This window comes from Phragmites australis, chromosome 24 (assembly GCF_958298935.1).
Source record: "Phragmites australis chromosome 24, lpPhrAust1.1, whole genome shotgun sequence".
Classification (NCBI taxonomy): Eukaryota; Viridiplantae; Streptophyta; class Magnoliopsida; order Poales; family Poaceae; genus Phragmites; species Phragmites australis.
In genome coordinates, this window is record NC_084944.1 from 16,493,663 (window position 1) to 16,513,990 (window position 20,328).

The 20,328-nt window shown below is 40.4% G+C and overlaps 1 protein-coding gene across 2 annotated transcripts; it reads left to right on the forward strand.

Annotated features, from left to right (window-relative positions):
* The first annotated feature begins 9,025 nt into the window (after positions 1–9,025).
* On the forward strand, positions 9,026–19,812 carry LOC133906992 (ubiquitin carboxyl-terminal hydrolase 9-like). 2 transcript variants are annotated; one of them, XM_062348963.1, is made up of 13 exons: positions 9,026–9,362; positions 11,357–11,581; positions 11,966–12,110; positions 12,608–12,667; positions 12,776–12,871; positions 13,521–13,916; positions 14,010–14,150; positions 14,928–15,098; positions 17,104–17,361; positions 17,456–17,604; positions 17,935–18,492; positions 18,622–18,898; positions 19,011–19,812. In XM_062348963.1, the coding sequence occupies exons 1-13, from the start codon at positions 9,319–9,321 to the stop codon at positions 19,185–19,187; spliced, it is 2,697 nt and encodes an 898-aa protein (XP_062204947.1). In that variant the 5' UTR covers positions 9,026–9,318; the 3' UTR covers positions 19,188–19,812. The 2 variants fall into 2 exon arrangements, with proteins under 2 accessions (XP_062204947.1, XP_062204946.1); XM_062348962.1 differs by having other exon boundaries at positions 9,026–9,358.
* The last annotated feature ends 516 nt before the right edge of the window (positions 19,813–20,328 follow it).

Below are 20,328 nucleotides of genomic sequence, written 5' to 3' on the forward strand. Positions count from 1 at the left end.
TCGGATAGTCCGGTATACTGAAGACTATACTCACCAGAGTATTTTCAGTAGAGGAGAAAGTACTCATTGGATGGTCCGGTGCTAGGCGCTGAGTAGCATCGGAGTATTTTGCTTTTGAACAGAAGAAGAGCAATACACCAGAAAGTCTGGCGCTTGAGTCGAACACACCGGAGAACAAGAGAGAGACAAGAGGAAGAGCTAAAGCATTCGTAATCATATGAAGAAAAAAAAAAGAAGACCAAGAACAAGAGAGATAAGAGGAAGAGCTAAAGCATTCGTAATTATATGAAGATGAGTGAATGAAGATGAAGAGTCAAGCTCAAGTGATGATAGTCTCACCATCCACTCCTCCAAAAGAAGCTATTTCTCAAGGTCATCATCACATAAGTCGTCATGCAAGCTATCTCATAAGTGCCTTATAGTAAAAAGTATGAAAAACAATATAAGTAATGATAAATTCAATAAGGATTCACACTCTCAAGAAAAACTTGATTTGATCAATAAGCAACAGAGAGCATTAAAGAAACAAGCTAAAGAACTTAAAAAATTTAATGTCCTTAATGACATTTATAGTACCTTTGTTTTTAATTATAAATAATTATTGAGCAAATTTAATTTGCTAAATAAGAAGTATGAAGAGTTTAAGGCTAAATTTGAGTGCATTGAATTTCAAACTAAGGTTCCTTTGAAGCAATCTACATCTTTATTTAATTTTAATCTTAAGGTAGATGCTTCTACTTCTTATGATCATTTGATTGATTTTTTTTAGCTCACCCCTTTGTAATGAGACTTGTATTGAGAATGTTATTGTAGAACCACCTAAAAATCTCATTGCATAAGATAATAATGAGCTTAGATAATAAGTGAAATGGCTTAAAGAAGACTTGAAAAGATTAAAGGGCAAAGGATATGTCCTACCTCCTCAAGATAATCGTAATACTATGGTGAACAAGCTTGCGCAAGGGTCTACTGTGACATGCTTCAAGTGCCATCAAGAAACCTACAAGTCATTCCAATGCAAACAAGTTAAAAAAGAGACCAAAGAGAAGAAAAAGATCATACACCTCTCCAACAAGACCTCTAACATATACACCAAACTCAACTACAAGATCAAGACCAAAAGTAACCACTACAAGCTCAAAAATAAGAACAATAGCAAAGTGGTTACACGCATGGTTGGGAGAAAGAATCGAGAGAGAAACCAACCTATTTTGGTGCTTAAGGAAGTCATCACTAACATAAAGGGCTCTAATCAATTTGAGTTCCAAAGAATACTTGAAGCCCGATGCTGCTATAGGAATTTGAAGACTTGGCTTATAAGATAAAGTGAAGATTCAAGCAAAGAAACCAAGTATACAAGATTAGGTATATTGATGAAGATCATGATCATTATATACCCAAGTTCCCATCCAAAGGTATCCAAAGGCAAAGGTACAAGATGTTAAATCCTCTAAAGTGATGAATTCACTTGCATTGTCTAGGATTATATACTCTCAATTAAATTTATTGTATTACTTAGTGTAGGTTCTTTTCATATGGTAGGTTGCTTGTGTTTCTTTTTTTCTTATAAGCAACCTACATGGTTTATTAGTTATAAGTTGTTTACATGGCACTAGTTTTACAATTGATATTCTTTATATGCTATAAACTAATCTATAGGTTGTCCTCGTCATTGTTATCAATAACTAGTGCATATCTCTCACAAGTATTCAACACTTGTATACACATATTAGAGGGAGTATATCCCATGGGTTGTGATTTTGAGACTAACATATATTTCAAGTAATATCTTTTATAGTCTCATGAAGTGATCATCAAGTCCCCGGAGGTATGCAATGCTTAAAGACTTCAATTGATATTATTGTCAATTCATTTGTTCATTTAAACTACCTTCATACATGATATGGCTTAAACTTTCATCTTGACATATCGTTTAGTTTTGCATATGTCTCTTTCTTATCATATATATGCACACATATAGAGGGAGTTTAAATCATATTATGTGAGTTTCATGAATTGTGATCCAAATACTTTCATTTTAATTGGTACCATATTCTTGAAATATTATCCCTACAAGTGATATCCCTTCAATTGATATCATTTCATTGGATCATGATTTATAAAGCTTTCTCCCATATGCTCTAACGCTCTTCCTCGAGTTCAATATATGTTTTTAGCTCTTTTTGAGGTTGTTGACAAAGAGGGAGAAGTTTGACGATCAAAGCAATAAGCATGCCTAATGGAGGACAAGCAAGATTCCAAGATTAACAAAGGGGGACTTATCTACATTTGGTATCAAAAACATGCAATGGAGAAGCTCTTACATGGGTCGATGAAGAGAGATAGTGGCAATGGAGAAATGGAGAGCTATAACAAAAAGGGGACTAAATGATAAGAATATGCATCCAAGAAATATGGTAAGCCTTTGTGCTTTTTACAATTGGTATCATTTACTATTTACCACTTGCTTTGTTTGTATTGTCATTAATCACCAAAAATAGGGAGATTGTAGCAAAAATGACCCTATTAGGTTATTATTATGATTTTGATGATTAATGATAACATAGTCAATGAGACTAATATATTTGTCAAGTATATACTTTAGTAGGTCTCATAAATGCAATATATGAAGAAGCCACCGCAACCGAGATAAAATTTAGATGAATTGGAGAAGTCTCAGGAGATTTGTTCTCATCGGATTGTCCGGTGTACTGAAGGCTATACTCATCGAAGTATTTTCAGCAGAGGAGAACGACCTCATCGGATGGTCCGATGCTAGGCACTGATAAGCAGTGGAGTGTTTTGGTTTCAGATAGAAGAAGAGTAACACACCGGAAGGTCTAGCGTTTGAGTCGAACACACCAGATAATATGCGCCAGACTATTTCTTGTAGAAGCGTTTCGAGAGTTGAAGAGTGAAGATCAAGGCATCGGATGGTCCAGTATCAATGTTGTGTGCACTAGAGGCTTACATCAGAGCATTTAACAGAATGTGTGAAAAATTCTAAAAAGATAGTTTTATACACACCAGAAGGCCCGGCGATGGAGATTGTGAACGCCAGAGCTCTTTGCACAGAGAAGAAGTGGTGCAGTTAGGCTCAAGTCAACTCACCGGATAGTCCGATGATAGAAGTGAAGGTTACACCGGAACATCTATTGTTTGGAATATGTTTGAGTGGGGTTCCAACGGCTAGTTTCGTCTGCTGTACTCACTGAATGATCCGGTGTTAGTACTTCTGTTAACGTCGGATCATCCGGTGTTCACACTTTTTGTGAGCTATTGAAGCAACAACTAGTTGATGGGTTTGAGGCTATAAATACTCATCCACTAGGTCATTTGAAGGTTCTGGAGTTCAAATAACCTCATACACACTTGAGAAGATATCTACGCTATCAAAGTGCTTAAAGCGTTCATCCAATGCGATTAAACACAAGATTAAAGAGTGATTAGTGCTTATAGGCCTAGAGAGAAGAGTTACTAGGTGCTGCAATCTAGAGAGTGGATCAAGGAGTGATCAAATCATGTACCGAGAGGTACGTTGATGCCTTGGAGTCTTGGTGACTCGTTGGTAACTTGTTGATCCTCCGACTTGGTGTAGAGCAACTGCAAGAAAATTGTATGGGGACACGGAGGCTCTTATCGTTATGACTAAAGCTCCAAAGTGAAGATGACGTACAAGTGACTGAAAGAGAGGTTAGTGGTGAGACCTCGCCTTGGTGGCTTGGTGGCTCATCGTGCATGAGGCCTTGTCTTGGTGACTTTGTATCTCAAGAGTCGTGATCGAAAGAGATTTGACGACCGGGAGCGTATCCTTTGTAGAGCTCCAACATGGACTAAGGGTGACTTATGTGCCACTGATACCACAGGATAAAAATTCCTTGTGCCGAGTTTATTTCTCTATTTTATTTACGTTTTCGCATTACATTCTTGCAATTTATCTTGCTATAGTAGGTTGCAATTCTCTTGAGCGGTAGAGTAGACACACTAGATAAACATGGAGCATATTTAGATATAAATTGATATAGGTTTATCTTGTGAAGTTTTTAAAACCATTAGTTTTTAAGTGTCATAATTTACCCCCTCTTAATACGTCACCATTCCTCACAAACCGAAGATATCGATTTGTCTAGGTTGTGACCTATGAGGCAGAGGTTGTCCGCTGTGGGTTGTGGGTTGTGCGTACATTGTTGGGTTGTAACACAATTGTTGGATTGACCGGCTATAGGTAGACATGAAGTGTGTAGATATGAATGTCGATTGGATTGACCGGCTAACCGTAGACCATAGACCACACGCAACCACACATCAACCCTAGTTTGCTCTGTGATGGCGGCTAGGTGCTCTGTGCAGTGCACCGCTGCCACAAGCAGATGATGTGCGTCGTCACCACCGCAAGCCCACCGAGCGCAGATTGCGCCGCTGCCAAACCACTTTCCAATTCCTAGTTTGGCAGTTCCTAGATGACAGACGCTCGATTCGAACTTGCAAGTTGCAACAAGGTGACAGGTGAGTGTTGATCTTGCTCCTACAGTCTGATTGTTTGAGAATGAGAGAGAGAGAGTGTGTTGCTGGCAATTAAAAAGCTTATACACGAGTGCATACAGATGCTGCTACGAACAATACTTACAGTGGTAGCACTGGGGGCATCTGTATGAGTGCCTTTTTTTTTACAGAGAGTGAGTATTGTTGTTGCCTGTTGCTATGTTGCTGGTGCAAAGGCAAATGATTAACCGATGTATTTGCTTTTGTTGTGTTTGATAGATCTATTGGATATTGAAGCTGGGCTGCTGTCTGCTGGGAAATTGTCAAATTGAAATCCCAATTAGAAGGTGATTTTACAACAGAGTCAATAGGATCGTTCAATGTAATTTATTTCTCGATATTTTTCTGTCAAATACTGAATACCAATTGCTACTTACCAATTGCTCATGCTTGTGTTTTTTGTGTGCATTTCATATGCCCAAGTCCGAAGATATAGTTACTGTTCATCCTAGTGCTCGTACGGGATCATTGAATGATGAAACTATTGGACGTGATCAAGCTGAAGCATTTGAAGCAAGCCAATATGGATTATTTGTTAAATCTTAAATATGTTGTACTGTTGTGTCCTGTGCTGCTAAGTGAGTGCCTGAGTGCTGACCTACAGTGTAGCTGTGCTAAATTTTATCAGATGTGCATGTTGTTGGTATGTGCTATGCGGTATAGCTCTGAAAAATTGATCTGTGAATCACTGAATCTTTGTAAAGCACTTGCAGAATGAAGTTTTTTATAGCACTTGCAGAATTAAGACTTGCAGTGAATGCTGTGTTGCATTGCACCTGCACGACTGTACTACTAGTCTACTACTGTAGTGCTGCTGCTGCCGCTGACTGAAGCCTTGAACACTTGAAAAAACTTGGGCAGAAGTACATAACATATGTGAATCATGACATCTGATGATGTGTGACATTGCCGCGTTATGTCTTCTCATTCTCAATTCGTGTTAAATTTGGTATAAATGGTATTTACTGATCCTGAACTGAAATGAAATAGTATTTACCGATCCCGGACCATATTTTTTAAATAAAATACCATATTAACCAAAGATGCAATACCATATTATACCAAAATACCTAACACAGCCTTAGATGAACGTGTTGAAACTAGAAACATTGTGAGATGTACAAAATTCATAAGAAAAAAGCCATCGTGAAGCACAATCACTTACTGGAACCAAGGATATTTTATCCAAAAAAGGTAGTTGATTAAGTAGGAGAAATATTACAATCAAGTTGGACTAATTGGACAAGATGGACACTTGCCTTAACCAGGCAAGCCGTATGAGTATAAGTTCTCCTAGTTGTCTGATTTCTGTTTCTACTGGGCTTGCACAATGGGAAAGACCCTACAGGGAAGAGAAATCTCCTTCGAGATACCGAAACCATAGAGTAGTTTCTATGAGACAAACTGAGCGCATCAACTTTCTTGTCTTCCTCCCGCTGTTGCCACCTCTAACACTGGTGGATGATCTCATTGCTGGATGCAATCGTCCCTGACAACTAATTTTGAGGACATAAAATAACATCATTCCGACCGTAAACTAGCTACAGCATAATTTTATCATGCACTCACGTCACGATGGCAACCATTCTCACTTTGAACTTTGAAGTTGCACTGGACTGGAAGTTTACCATTGCAGATATGGAGGCAGGGTGAAGTTTCTTGGTCATTTGCTTCTGTATTGGATTGCGTCGGCACACGTTCATGGCCCCGCAAAGTCAGGTTCAGGTACGTAGCGTGGACGTGAAGTTATGACTAGTGAACTGTGACAGGACATGTATTACAGTATCTTGCAACTGGCTGTATTTTTAATTTTAACACGAGGCAAGGTGCATCTAGTTTCATTATTAAATGTTACTGGACATTCACATTCAAATTGTTTTGTCGAATAGATCGTATCAAATTAGAGCCAAAGTTCGTGTCCGTTCGGATAACACTGGTTCCGTTTCATCACCTGTCTATTGCAGTCAAGAAATACGTGCTAGATGGTCATTGGGGATCCCTGTCTCTTTTTGGACTTGGAGACCTAGGGTTTAGGCAAATGGGGAACACGGAGATCAGAAGGAGAAGAGACAATGCTAAAGGGTGGAGGAGAGATCAGAGAGTCCAAATAAAGCCGCCAATGTCAATAATGCCTGCAACGACGATTTAGGACTGCTATCGACAGGCCCAGCTCTGGACCAGGGGCGGGAGGTGCAGCCGCCTAGGGCCCAAGCCAAGGAGGGGCCTAGCCCAAATATGCTATGCAGTAGGTCACCATACGTCCACGTACGTGATACGCGGCCTGCTGCGCTCTGCTCTACGGAGCTAGCGGCGCCGTTGGGGCAGGCGTAGTCCATCACCCACACCATCTTCGACGTCTTTAGGGAGCACGACCCGCTCACCATCTTCGACGTTTGGGACCACGTCAAGGTACTACATACGCCCCCTCACCGGCAAGCACACGTGCCTCCCACATCTCCTACCCGTCCCAGTGCGATCACACGTCACGCACACAACCTGTTCGACGGAATAGTCCTTCGGAGGCCTCTTCGTTTCTCTCTTTCCTACAAAAACTAAATTCGCGCCAAAAATGCTATCTTGGGTCAGGTTCCAATGGTGCATACTTAATTGTGTTCCTCTAACGAGCGAGATTAATCTTGGCTTTCGTCTTTAGGACATTGGGTTGTGGATGAGGGAGCGGCAGAAGCTCAGGCTCATATGCGACCACGACATGCCACACAAGCAGTTCCTGTACACCACCTGGTTCACGAACCCCAAGAACGTGCCGCAGAGGCCTAAGGCGGAGCTCAAAGCCAAATGGGAGTTCTGCCCTCCCAAGCCGTGAGGACACACATGTCCAGGTTCCCATCATGGTAATGCTTTGCAGTTAAGCACTTGTTTCTGTTTCTGCTGTCCTCAGTTCTCACCTGTGTTGAGAAAGGTCAACAAATACTAAATATCGATGGGAAATTCAGCTTGTTACACTGTTCTCATAAGTCATAACCTCCCATGCTAATCTTATAATTACTGAAGAATCCGCTGTCTGCCATGTTGCATGCTTAAGCTGTGCCTTCTTGGCTTCTCATTAAGCTTGAGTGCACTTTCCGGGTTTGTCAGCATCCTTTCTCTAGCATCCAACAGAAAAGGACTGCAGAGGGAAATGTTTGAGTGCTCTCCAAAAACTGAAAAACGTGCCAAGCCTGTTCAATGACTTCTTAGGCCTCACCAACACAAAATCATGGTTTTGTACCAAAATAAAAGAAATTCTCATTTATTTTCATGAAAGTCGCGACTAGATGAGCTGAAATGGCGCGTACGCGCGCATATATATATATATATATATATATAGACACACACAACAACAGACAACAATTTATTCTCATTTGTGAAGCATTGTCAATGGAGTCGTTGGAGTTTGGTTTTTATTCGAGTAATCATACTAGTTTTATTTTACTGTTCTTTTAGTTTTTTTTATTATAGTATCGATATTATTTATCGAGAATTAAGAACATATTGAAAGTTAACTCTAACTAGTTACTAATTAGTTTATCTTATTAGTAATATTCATTTTGTGTCACCTATAGGATGAATAATTTATAAATTATACAAGTGAAAAGAATATTTAGTTTTAAAAAGCTTATAATACCGAGTTCGGACCTCAAAACTGTAGAGCCAGCCCTGGCTGCCGATATGGTAGATCTGGAGGAGGTACCTATGGTGACGTGAGAACGCTCAGCACCAGTGAGGAGCAGTCAATAGCAGTAGGGAACGATCCGTGGTGACGGGCAGTGGCAGCGATGGAGTAGAGCCATGGACGAGACAAATTGATCGGGAGCAGGGGGAATCACTGTTTCCATTTTTTACTCCGAGAAATCTGATGCAGGCTGTCACATTTTAATGCTATATGATGCACCCAAAAAAGTCAGTTAGAAATAAAATTCCAATTCAGCCCAAATGATGGGATCCAAACGGGCGGAAGGCTAATTTTCTCTCTGCACACCTCTCGTATCCATTTGTGCTTGAACCATTATGTACATGTGAATGTGATCAGTTAAAAGCCGATTAGTTTCTTAACATAGATGAAACTGACAAGCTGGTCCCACTCAGCCTAGTTTACTTCGCCGTCCCCACATGTCGGCTGATCGGGCGGGCCGTTGACCAGTAGCAAACTAGAGTACGGTGGTGTACGCACGGTATTCTTGGCCTCCAACAAACGCCAGGGACACACCTGACATGTGGGCCCCACATCAGAGGGAGCAACCCTGAATCCGCCGATTCGCACGCCTCCGCGGTGCGGTGTCCAGTCCAGAACAGTCGTGCGGGCAACCCGAAACGCAAACACGCACCCGTCACGCGACCTCCCATTCTAACACCGACAGGTAGGCCCTCCGTAACCGTCCCCACTAGTCAGTGGACGGGGGTTTCCAGGTTTCAGCTCGCCGCCTCGCCAATTATTACAACGCGTAAGTAATTTGACAGTTCCAAATAAATTACCTTTTCCATTGCCTTTCTTGGTTTCTTTTCCTCCTTCCTCCGCCTCGCCCTCGCCTCTTCCCTCCGCACCAGCTGCCAACCCAACCCAACCCGAACCAAACCCTAGGTCTCGATCCGATCCGAATCGATCGACTCGGCGCGTGGATTCGATCGGGCCCGGTGTCGGATCGGCGGCGGCGCGGTCGGGGAGCGGGATGACGATCCCGAGCGCTGAGGGGTTCCTCCCCGCGGCGAGCTGCCTGCCGAGCACGGCGGAGGAGGAGCGGGAGGTCGTCGCGGCGCTCATGCGGGAGGCCGAGGAGAATGTCAAGAACGGCGACCTCCGATACCTCGTCGACCAGAGGTCGGTGCGCGCCGCCTCCTGGTTCCCCCACCCTCCGTTTTCCCCCTTTAGTCTCGTCCTGCAAATTGTCGTGCGCTCTTGCGCGTGGCATTGGTTCGTGGTTCCGGGAATTGGCGCGGTGCGCGTATGGATCTTACAAAGCGGAGGCGAAATAGTATTTGGATTGGAGCCGCGGGGATCCGAGGCGCAGCATGTGGTGCTTGACGCGGTCTTGTCGTTAAATCTAGGAGTATTTGTGCTGTTAGGGGCAGTGCAGCAATGATCGAACCCTGATGTACTATTAGATTTATTTTGTAGCGTTTTGAATATCTTGGGGGGGGGGGGGGTTGTGCGATGGTAGGCGGTGATTTAGGGCACAGTTCATTTGGTATTGAAAATAGAAGATTTAGGTGGGGGACCTAGGCTCGTTTTTGCGTGAGCTGATTCAACAAATTGGTTGGATTAGTGCTCAACGATGGTTTGTGATCATGAGGGGGGGGGGGGGTTGTGCGATGGTAGGCGGTGATTTAGGGCACAATTCATTTGGTATTGGAAATAGAAGATTTAGGTGGGGGACCTAGGCTCGTTTTTGCGTGAGCTGATTCAACAGATTGGTTGGATTAGTGGTCAACGATGGCTTGTGATCATGAATTCATGATAGAGGGGAGAGCTTATTATTTGGATATTTCCTCCTTTCGAACCTCATAGTGTTGTTGTGATCAACTGTAATAGCCCTAATAGGTGGAAAGATTATAGTTATGGTTGTGCAAAACATAAATGAACCACTCACCCACTGATTTAGTTGGCGCTATGTCCGACCCTGCCATTTTTGTTTGCGGGTGGATTTAACTTGTCTAGTAATTTCATCCTCAACTTTTTTTTTTATGTTTGCTTCCCAATGTTTGATTCTCGTCAAATGAATGCGGAATGATTTATTTATTTCCACTCTATGCCAATTTGAAGTTGATTCACAGCAATGTAACACCCCTTTAAGGAGGAATGTAGGCTGTGAATACATTCACTGTTCTAAGTAGTTCTGGCACGACCTCTGCAGTAGCAAAATGACTCTACAGATGTAAGATAAGTGGGGTCCCTTGGGCGCAAGCGAAACGGTACCAGTACTTTTGTCATTATTTTACTTATTTTGTGAGTTAGGACTTAGGAGCGTGGTCTCGTCCCTCCTTTTGGATCCACAGCCTGCCCCTAATGGGTTGATTAGGGCGGTAGGTAGGGATAGGTCTACGCAAAGATATGCGTGTAGTGGCAGTATTTTGTGGTTAAGTGGGCATTTAAATGCACAACCAACCTTTATTGTGGCCGGAAAATCCTGTATTCTTTTATGCGTCATCCTCCCAACCTTTGAAAGTTTAAACTTGCAATGATCGAACCACTAGCATTATCTTCTTACATTTGGAACTTAATTCTGTACTTGTCTGCTGCTCTTTATCATTTATATTGCAGATGTAAATTCGTATCTATTGTACTTTTCATTTGTTTAGCTGCTTATTAGATTGCTTTCAAGGCCACATTCTGCAATAGCAATACCCACATTTCAAGCGCTTACTGCTATTTGGGATATCGAATATAATGGATTCCTTGAATCACATTTGAATTTGTTAGCTGCTGACCTAGATACTTCTCTGATCACATAATACACGCTTAGGTCCTTGTTGGGTATTGTACAATTGCGTAGGTGATTGATCCACTGATTAACATACACTAATTAAATGAAGTATGATGAGGTCTTGTGAATTTAATAGATGCTTACATTGAACTGTGAAGAATTCATTACTCCCGTTAAAAATCTTGCAGTTGTCTGCTTATCATGATTTATATAGCTGCATTGTCCAAAACAATCCAATATGCATGTCCTACATGATAGGGTGCCTGTAAATGCCATACCTTTTGTAAATCAAGGTGTTGGCATTTCCTTTTAAAGTTAAAATATTTAAACCATCACTTTTCTTTTGTTACACATAGATTGTGGTTATTAAATTACATTGTGTGTAAATGTGGCAGCTGGTGGATGAATTGGCAACATTATGTGGGGTTGATCAGTGATGTGGAGAATGGCTCTGAGATGCTTCTTGAAGTTACAAATAGACCTGGAGAGATTGATAACTCGAAGCTTGTTAAGGAGGAAACAGTCAGTAGTAATGAAGAGCCAGAGCTTCAAAGAACCTTGAAAGAGGGGCAGGACTACACTTTGGTGCCCCATGAAGTTTGGCGGAGGCTACATGAATGGTATGTTATATCTTATATGTATTTTACACTTTATGCTTATTTTTTGTTCCATTAACTGCACATAGCAGCAGAAAATTGGTACACCAATAATACCACCTCACCATCCTATTTGCCCAGTTCTAGCTGTGCTATGCCATGAATTGAAAGCTAAGATGCTGTTTTGTTTGATTATATCAGAGTTCCTTTTGTTTATGTCACATTATGATTTATAATTTTGCTGGAGTAACATGCAGTGAGCCTTAATGTCCAGTATATTTTCTTCAATTGCATTGGCTAATCATTAATATAGTTCCCTATAAACACTCCCAGACGCCCCTAAAAAAAATCATGCTATGAGGCATGCAACTCTCTTTCTTATGGTGCCTTCATTTTGAATTCTTGCAGGTATAAAGGTGGACCAGCACTCCCGAGAAAAGTTATTCTTGATAATCCAGCTTCCAAGTCTTACCTAGTGGATGTCTATCCCCTCTCTCTGAAACTGATTGATGAAAGAGACAGTTCTGAAAAGATTATCAGAATAAGTAGAAAGGTGAACTGCCACTACTTTCTTGTCTTTGATACACTGCTCTTTGTGTGGCTGGCCATGCACAACGCAAATGAAGCTTCTCTGATATATTTCCAATGTAGGATACAAAGCCAGTTAAAAGTGAACTAAGGTTAAAGTGAATCACAGCTGGATAGTCACATTTTTTGTACCAAATTGGTTATTTGTTGTATTTTGGTATCATCTGATTTTGTCTGCTCGGGCACTATTTTGGGATGTCGATACTTTTTGGTCGGCTGCGTGTGAAAGAAAAAAATGTCTCAAATAGGATATGAAATTGCACCAGACTAATGTGGATGGTGGCTCAGCTGTTAGTTTAATGATCACCTTCGAAAGGCCCAAATTTTTAACTGTCTGGAGTAAGTAGCTCATGTAAATTTCTACTTATGTTAGAGAAATTCATGCTTCCAGCGACGACCATGCTTAATAATCTATTTCTGCAATTGATTCATTTTGTTGACATCTGTTTTTATTTTTTTCAGGCCAAAGTTCATGAACTCTACAGGATGGTTAGCTCACGGATGTCAATGGAACGGTCTAAGGTATAAGCATTATCATCTATTATATATGATATATTGATGCCTTCTATCCATAGTGTGGCCCATGTTTATACTTTCCTGACTTTGCCTCATTCTGCTTTCATGGTTCAGATCGACATATGGGATTATTTCAGAAAGGAGAAGAGCAAAAAGTTGACTAATCTCGACGAGACACTGGAACAAGCTGAACTTTGTATGGACTCAGAGGTATTATGCCATGTTTCTTTTCTTGTTTTTGGCCTGAAACCTTTGAGTTCCCTTTCAAATCATCAGCGAGATGGTTGCTGTCTTTAGCTGTTACTGTTGCCTCGCATCTTTCTCTTGTACGGTATTATGCTATGTTCCTTTACCTTTTTCTTTGGGTTGAAACCTTTCAGCTCCCTTTAAAATCATCAGTGAGATGGTTGCTGTCTTTTGCAGTTTTGCCTCGCATCTTTCTCTTCCACGGTATATTTTGCTTTTCATCACTTTATATGATCATAGGGTTCGTAGTTTAAACACTTGAATATTTCTTCTTTTGACATGTCACCTTTATATTTGCTTCCCAAACCATCTTATGGTTAGTTTTTGAGTGAATGAGGTTGACTCTTGTTTTTGTTACATAAATCTGCTTTTGACGGCTTTGTTGTATTTCTGTGAACTTGTGATATGATATCCATCTTGTTTTTTTTTTTTTGGTGTGTGTGTGTGTGTGCGCTTGACATGAATGAGCTTGTGTTCTGGGCTGGATACTCACAATCCAATGATTGTGGCTTTCTGAATTTGTGTACTTGACCTTTGTGGTGGCAAACATGCTATGGCGTAGCTATTTTCTGGTTGTGGATTATCTAAATGTTCTTCCTCAATGTGGTTGCAGATCCTCATGGAGGTGAAGGCAGATGACAGCTGTTCAGACTTTAGTACGAGATCGACAAACAATGAACTAGCATTAATTCCATTAGGACCCTCAACATCATCATTTTCAATTGCTGGAGGGCCCACCTATTCAAATGGTTATTCATCTGGAATTGGTTCCAGCTTTTTGCATGACAATAGCTTTAATCCGTTACTAAGAGACACAGAAGATGGTTATAATAGTTTCAGCAATGGTACGAAAGAGGACATGCACGGATTGAGTGGGTTACATAACTTGGGCAATACATGCTTCATGAATAGTGCTGTACAATCCTTGGTTCATACACCTCCATTGGTGGAGTACTTTCTGGCGGACTACTCTCGGGAAATAAACACGGAAAATCCACTTGGGCTGCAGGTATGAGTTCGTTCGTATCCTTAAGTTACTAAAGAGATCTAACATATGTGATGAAGTCGTTGCTGATATTTTAGGACTTCCTATTTTATGCAGGGTGAACTTGCAGTTGCATTTGGAGAGCTATTGAGAAAACTTTGGTCGGCTGGTCGAACTTCTGTTGCTCCGCGTGCATTTAAATCAAAGCTTTCTCGTTTTGCTCCACAGTTTAGTGGATACAATCAGCATGATTCTCAGGTTGGTGTGTTTATTTCTTCCTAGCTGGCATACTGCACTATGTCATAGATATCGGATATCGTTGCCACTATATTGTACACAGATCTTAAATGCTGATGCATGATGGTCACTTTTGAACAAAGTTCACCCCCTTTCAATGTTGTCCATATGCTTATTAACTTATTAGGGATATATGTCCTTTTGGCCATAAATACCAGACTGCTTTTCTGAATACTTCTCATCACTTGATATTATCTCTTTCTGAAAAATTGACCAGTAAGTTTAAATTCTCAAAAAGGGGAAAGTTTCAATCCTCTCTAACTCTCTTTAACTCTTCCTCCTATACTGCCTGTTTTCTTTCTATCTCCTTGCCTTTTGTATATTCTTCTCTCAGGACTTCCTTTATTATACATAGTCTTTATCACTTAGGTATCCCTTCTTTACCAGGGTTGTCCTCTCTTTACCTTTTCAACTCTGTGCCTGTTCTATCATCTTCCCCATTTCATTGTATTTCAGATTATAATACTTCACTCTGTATAATTCTGTTGATAGTGTGATAACATGTTCATTTCTGGAGCTATCCTTTGCATCTTCGCATTGCGTGTTAGGCATCATATATCATTCTTTCCAGCATGTTAGTAACCTGTCTCATTTAGCTGTTATTGTACCTGAAAGCATTTGCACAAGTTTTATTTTTATTTTTATGTGGATTTTAAAGTTTTTGTTTGCACTAACACTGTGTTATTTCATTTGATATTCTTCTGCTCTTATTTCGATAATACCCTCCCTTTCCTACAGGAGCTACTTGCTTTTCTGTTGGATGGTCTGCATGAAGATCTCAACCGTGTGAAAAAGAAACCATATATTGAAGCAAAGGATGCCGATGGCCGTCCAGATGAAGAATTTGCTGAAGAATGCTGGAATTACCACAAAGCTCGAAATGACTCAATAATTGTAGATAAGTTCCAGGTAATTAAATTTCCCAACATGGCGCTGGATAATTCATTTTCATATTTAGACTTTTTGGGTATTGTTCTAATACAAACTGAAACAATCTTTGTGCTACTTTCGTATTTTTGTCAGAGAAAAAAATTTCGGTTTTGCTACTCGTTGCAACCCTAATCTCTCTTCTTCCAGCCAAGAGTCCTTCACTCTTTTGCCTCTCTTCCGTCAATGCACATTTCTCTTTGCCATGCTTAGGCCATTTAACCATCAAGAAAAAATACAGAAAAATTGAGAAAAATTGAGAAAAGTACCAGAACATCAAGGAAAAAAAAACATAAGCTACCTTTGAACAAATTTTTTTAAATTTCGGTATACGCTAGGAAAATTCTGAGTGGCTACATAAAGTTTAAGATAGAAATGTTTACTTTACACAACGTTTTTATGATAATTTTAAATCTTCTGCGCAAACTTGATCCATGAGCTTGGTTGTATTTTTCTTGATTTTTTTCAGAAGTTCTAATGACATTTGCCCATTTTTCTAAATGATCTATGATTTTCTGGTACTTCAAATTTTGTTGATGGTCAAAAGGTGTCGGTTTGGTGATTGAGGGAAAAAATGGAGAAGTTCCTAACAGTAGAGTAATAAAAGCGAGAGGCACAATTACTTGATATTATTAGAGAGGATATTATTGCAATGATTGACAACTGGCAAGAAAAGTGTTTCTTTTAAAATGATACCATTCCTTGCATATTGGTAGGAAACAACTCTGGAAATATCTGCAAGTGTGACACTATAAAGTTGTTTTTATCGGAAAGTAACACAAAAGGCTGTTATTTATCCAAATTTGACCTCAAAAACATAATCTTCCTTGATCTAGTTGGTCAATGCTATTGCAGTTCGAGTGATTTAAGTTTCTACTTACAGGACATTTATGTTTTGCCTTTATCAAGAAATCATATTAAGGTTCTATGGAAAATTCACAAAAATGCCATTTCAAAGACTGAAATTTCCTGGAACGCCGCAAGATTAGCATCCATGAAGTGGCACTTTAAAGGTGAAAATTATCAGGAAACACCATTAATAAGATCACGCCCAACCGTTTCCCTTCGGGGACGAAAATCTCGTCGTGAAGGGATTTTTTTCCCTTCAGCACTCCAACGGTTTTCCACGGTTCCCGTCACGAAGGGATTCTCAATGTCATTTCTTTCAGGACGGGATTCTTTCTCCTTTCCCTTTGCGATTCTCCTCGAAGGGAAGTTGTTGGAGATGAGAGAAAATAAAGGGAATGGGAACGGGGAAGAGAATTGGGAAGGGAACGAAATGAAGGGAATATGGTTGGAGATGGTCTAATATCCGTTTCCCATTTTAGTAATATGAAAACACCAACATGATCCTTCTCCTTCCTCCTACCCTGACCCAACCCCGCCCCAATTTGCCTCTCCTTTCATGTCCACCACCACCGCTTGCTTGGCCTCCTACATCTTGCTTGGCAGCGTGAAGCCATTGCTGTCCACTGTGATGATTGCAGATCTTGTTTTGCAGATTGTTTGTTGGTGAGTCGTAGTGTATGCATGTGTGGTTGGTCAGTTGTTCACAGATAAGAAGGCAGACGCATTGCTGTCTGCATTGATTTTGTTGGCTTTGAGGGCTGATAGGTGTCTCGGAGATGGAAGCTAAGGCTTCGCTTCTTGAGCTTGACGTTCCATTAGTTCTTGATGTGATTGTTTGTGCTGCTATGCAGCTTGGCTGAACTCAATTCGTCTAAGATACGGAGATTGATTATGTACTTAATAGATTGTGTTAACATAGAAATCTCTGTATAAACAATAAATGGTGTTCCTGGAGGGCCAAAGATATGTTAAGAGTGAACCACATAAATTAAGTTATCTTGTACTTTGCTTGACCTCGATTATTACAAATTACTGTCTTATTATTTTCTTTTGTATACAGTGATTGTTTGTTAACCTGTGATAATTTAGTTATTTATGTTCTCTGCTGTAACTGTCAGTTCTTTGGTTGATGCTGCAGGGACAATACAAGTCCACATTGGTGTGTCCGGTCTGTAACAAAATATCTGTTACCTTTGACCCATTCATGTATTTGTCACTACCACTGCCTTCAACAGTTACTCGAATGATGACAGTAACTGTATTTAGTGGTACTGGGGATGCTCTTCCCATGCCTTACACTGTGACGGTACAAAAAAAGGGAACTTGCAGAGACCTTGCTAAAGCCCTGACTGATGTATGTTGCTTAAAGAGTTCTGAGACACTCTTACTTGCAGAGGTGAGAATCAATATCTGCCTTTCTTGTGCAGTCAATCCTAAAAGCTTACCTTTTGCAGAAAGAAAACTAAACAAATAATATTCATATTCTTCAGGTATACGAGCACCGGATTTATCGCTACCTAACAAATCCATTGGATCCACTTTATAATATAAAAGATGAAGATCTACTTGTTGCATATAAGCTCCCTGTTGGTCATGAAAAACTTTTGAGGCTAGAGATCCTGCATCGTAAGGCAGACAGGTGAGGTCATAATTCACCTGCATATATAGAGCATTAATTATGATGTCAGTTAGGAACAGTCAGTTCTTTTACCTGTTCATCTCAGTGACTAGTTTTCACCATGGTTTACAATCTGTAATTGGTCATTACTATGGGTGGTAGTTATTATACTGTGTTTCAGCACCAGAGTTGTGGATTTTAGGTTCTTTTATTATTTAGTTACAGGCCTCAATTTGATGTCCCCATGTTCTTTAATGTTTGTTTTTGCTCTTTTATTTTGGCAGTGTTCTTTCTTGTGGAATTACTTTACTAGTTTATGCTTATGTGAGGCTATGTGTGTTGATTCCCCAGATTTGGTATGGAGTCCCATTTTAACATTAGCCGGAAGCTCATTGGGAGCCCTCTTGTGACTTGTATTCCTAATGACTCCACAAGAAAATCTGATATTTATGCGGCTGCTTCTGCTGTTCTGGCTCCTTTTGTACGAGCAAAAGTAAACGGTTCTGATGAGTCTGTAGTCAAGTTGAATGGCTTTGGTCCAAGCCTGGATGGTATGGTATTGATAGATAATGGGAACTCCTGTGAGGAGGGTCCCTCCACATCAGATGCGGATGAAAAAGCAGCTGATGATGAACATCTGCCATTTCAACTTTCCTTGACTGATGAAAAAGGTATTACGAGAAATGCTATAAACACAGATTCTAATCGTGTTTTGGGAATAGTTACAAGGTTATCAATGGACTGGTCTGATAAAGAGCATGAAATATACAACATTGATTACATGGATGAACTTCCTGATGTCTTCAAGCCTGGTTTTCTGTCAAAGAAAACACGACAAGAAGCAGTCAACTTATTTTCATGTTTAGATGCTTTTCTGAAAGAGGAACCTCTGGGCCCTGATGATATGTGGTTAGTATTATTCCATGTTCTTTATTAATTGAAATAGCTTTGCATATTTTCCTCGTTGAAACAAACCTTTTCTTTAATATCTATCTGATAGTATTAATTGAAATACTGCTGTCCTGCCAATCTAAACAGGTACTGTCCTGGCTGCAAGGAACACAGGCAAGCCAGCAAGAAACTGGACTTGTGGAGGTTGCCTGAGATATTGGTAGTTCACTTGAAAAGGTTCTCATACAGCCGGTATATGAAGAACAAGCTTGATGCTTTTGTGAATTTTCCAATCCATGATCTGGATATGAGTAAGTATGTGAAGCAGACATCAAGAGGTGATCAGTGCCCCATGTATGAACTCTATGCAGTGATCAATCATTATGGTGGTCTTGGTGGTGGCCACTACTCTGCGTATGCGAAGGTACTTGCACTTACTTTTTGCTATATATTCTGCATTTCAATTTTGCGTTTGTTCAAGTTCTTAGACATGCACTTGTTTGCTTCCTGAAATCCGCTGTTTTTCTCACTTGCAGTTGGTAGAAGAGGAGAATTGGTATCATTTTGATGATAGTCATGTTTCATCCGTTAATGAGGATGAGATCAGAACATCTGCAGCTTATGTTCTTTTCTATCGACGTGTTGGTGATTCTAGTACAGTGGCAAAAGACGGGGCAATTGACGTTGATATGGTTGATTCGCTAGAGACGTAGATTCTCAAATCATGGACCAACGTGGGTACGATTTTGTGGCCAACATATGGTGCTCAGAAGATTGCTAAACTTTGCATATGCTGGCTCTAGGGCCCTCAGTACTGCTTTATGTAGGTCCATCGAGCTATATATGTTTTGAAGGCGCAGCACAGAAGCAACATCTAGTTAGCGTGACTACATGGATCTCAAATACATGTCACAACCCTCCTATAACTGATCAGGGTTTCCAGAATCTTCTATATTCCCCCTTTTGAGGAGAGTTGATAAGGACAGGTAAATTGAGGAAGCGGCAACAGATTGCCAAATTCATTTTCTGCGCTGATATGCAGATGTGGCTGTTCTTGGGCTATCTATTAATTGGTGTGGATGGGGATGTAGTTTGTAACCTACGAGACTGCAATTGATTTTTTTTTTTTTTTGACAATGCTCTACTTTTTGTGGCCTTCCTGTGCTGCAGGCCAGTTTTGGTTCCATTCGTTCTGCAACAGATCGCCCCATCCTCACCAGCGGTACTGCCGGATGTATTAATTGTTTTGTGCGGAATCAATTAGGAGTAATGCATACTTAGCTTTTATGATGACCTGTTCAATCAATCAGTGAACAAAAGATAATGTTGAGGAGGCAAGCTGATTAAATAGTGCAATCGGGCTCGCGTGGCCCGTTTTAATTTGAGATGGCACGACACATCTGCATTGGGTGGTATATTCTTGTTTTTTCTGTAGATGTCCGGGGCCGGTTCTGAAAGGCGATGATAGCAACCGGCCCTAAGGAAACACTTGATTATCAAGATGTTTCTGGGATGTTCGTGACTTGATTATCAGTGCAAATGTTATACCTGGTTTTAACGGATAAATCAGATGTGGCTTATGTGTGCTTAGGAATTTAATACATATAATAAATGTTAAATCTGACAGCAATTGATATATATTATCTTTTAAGAAGAGATATGCAGCGGAACAAAAGTATTGATGCTCAGTAACATCGTAAACAATCGATCGGGAGACACGTATTTAGAACTTTAAAATCTCGTCTTTCATCTTCAACATCTCCACTCTATGAGTAGTATAACACATGTTGTATGTTATAGAGAAAATTATAAGTGTGAGCACATGATGTAGTCAACAAGTGTATATGAGAATGA

Coding starts and splice junctions, on each gene's coding strand:
- LOC133906992 (XM_062348962.1), top strand. CDS start 9,210: ATGACGATCCCGAGCGCTGAGGGGTTCCTCCCCGCGGCGAGCTGCCTG. Junction 12,111..12,607: donor TTATCAGAATAAGTAGAAAG/GTGAACTGCCAC, acceptor TATTTTTTTCAG/GCCAAAGTTCATGAACTCTA. Junction 17,362..17,455: donor AGACACTCTTACTTGCAGAG/GTGAGAATCAAT, acceptor CATATTCTTCAG/GTATACGAGCACCGGATTTA.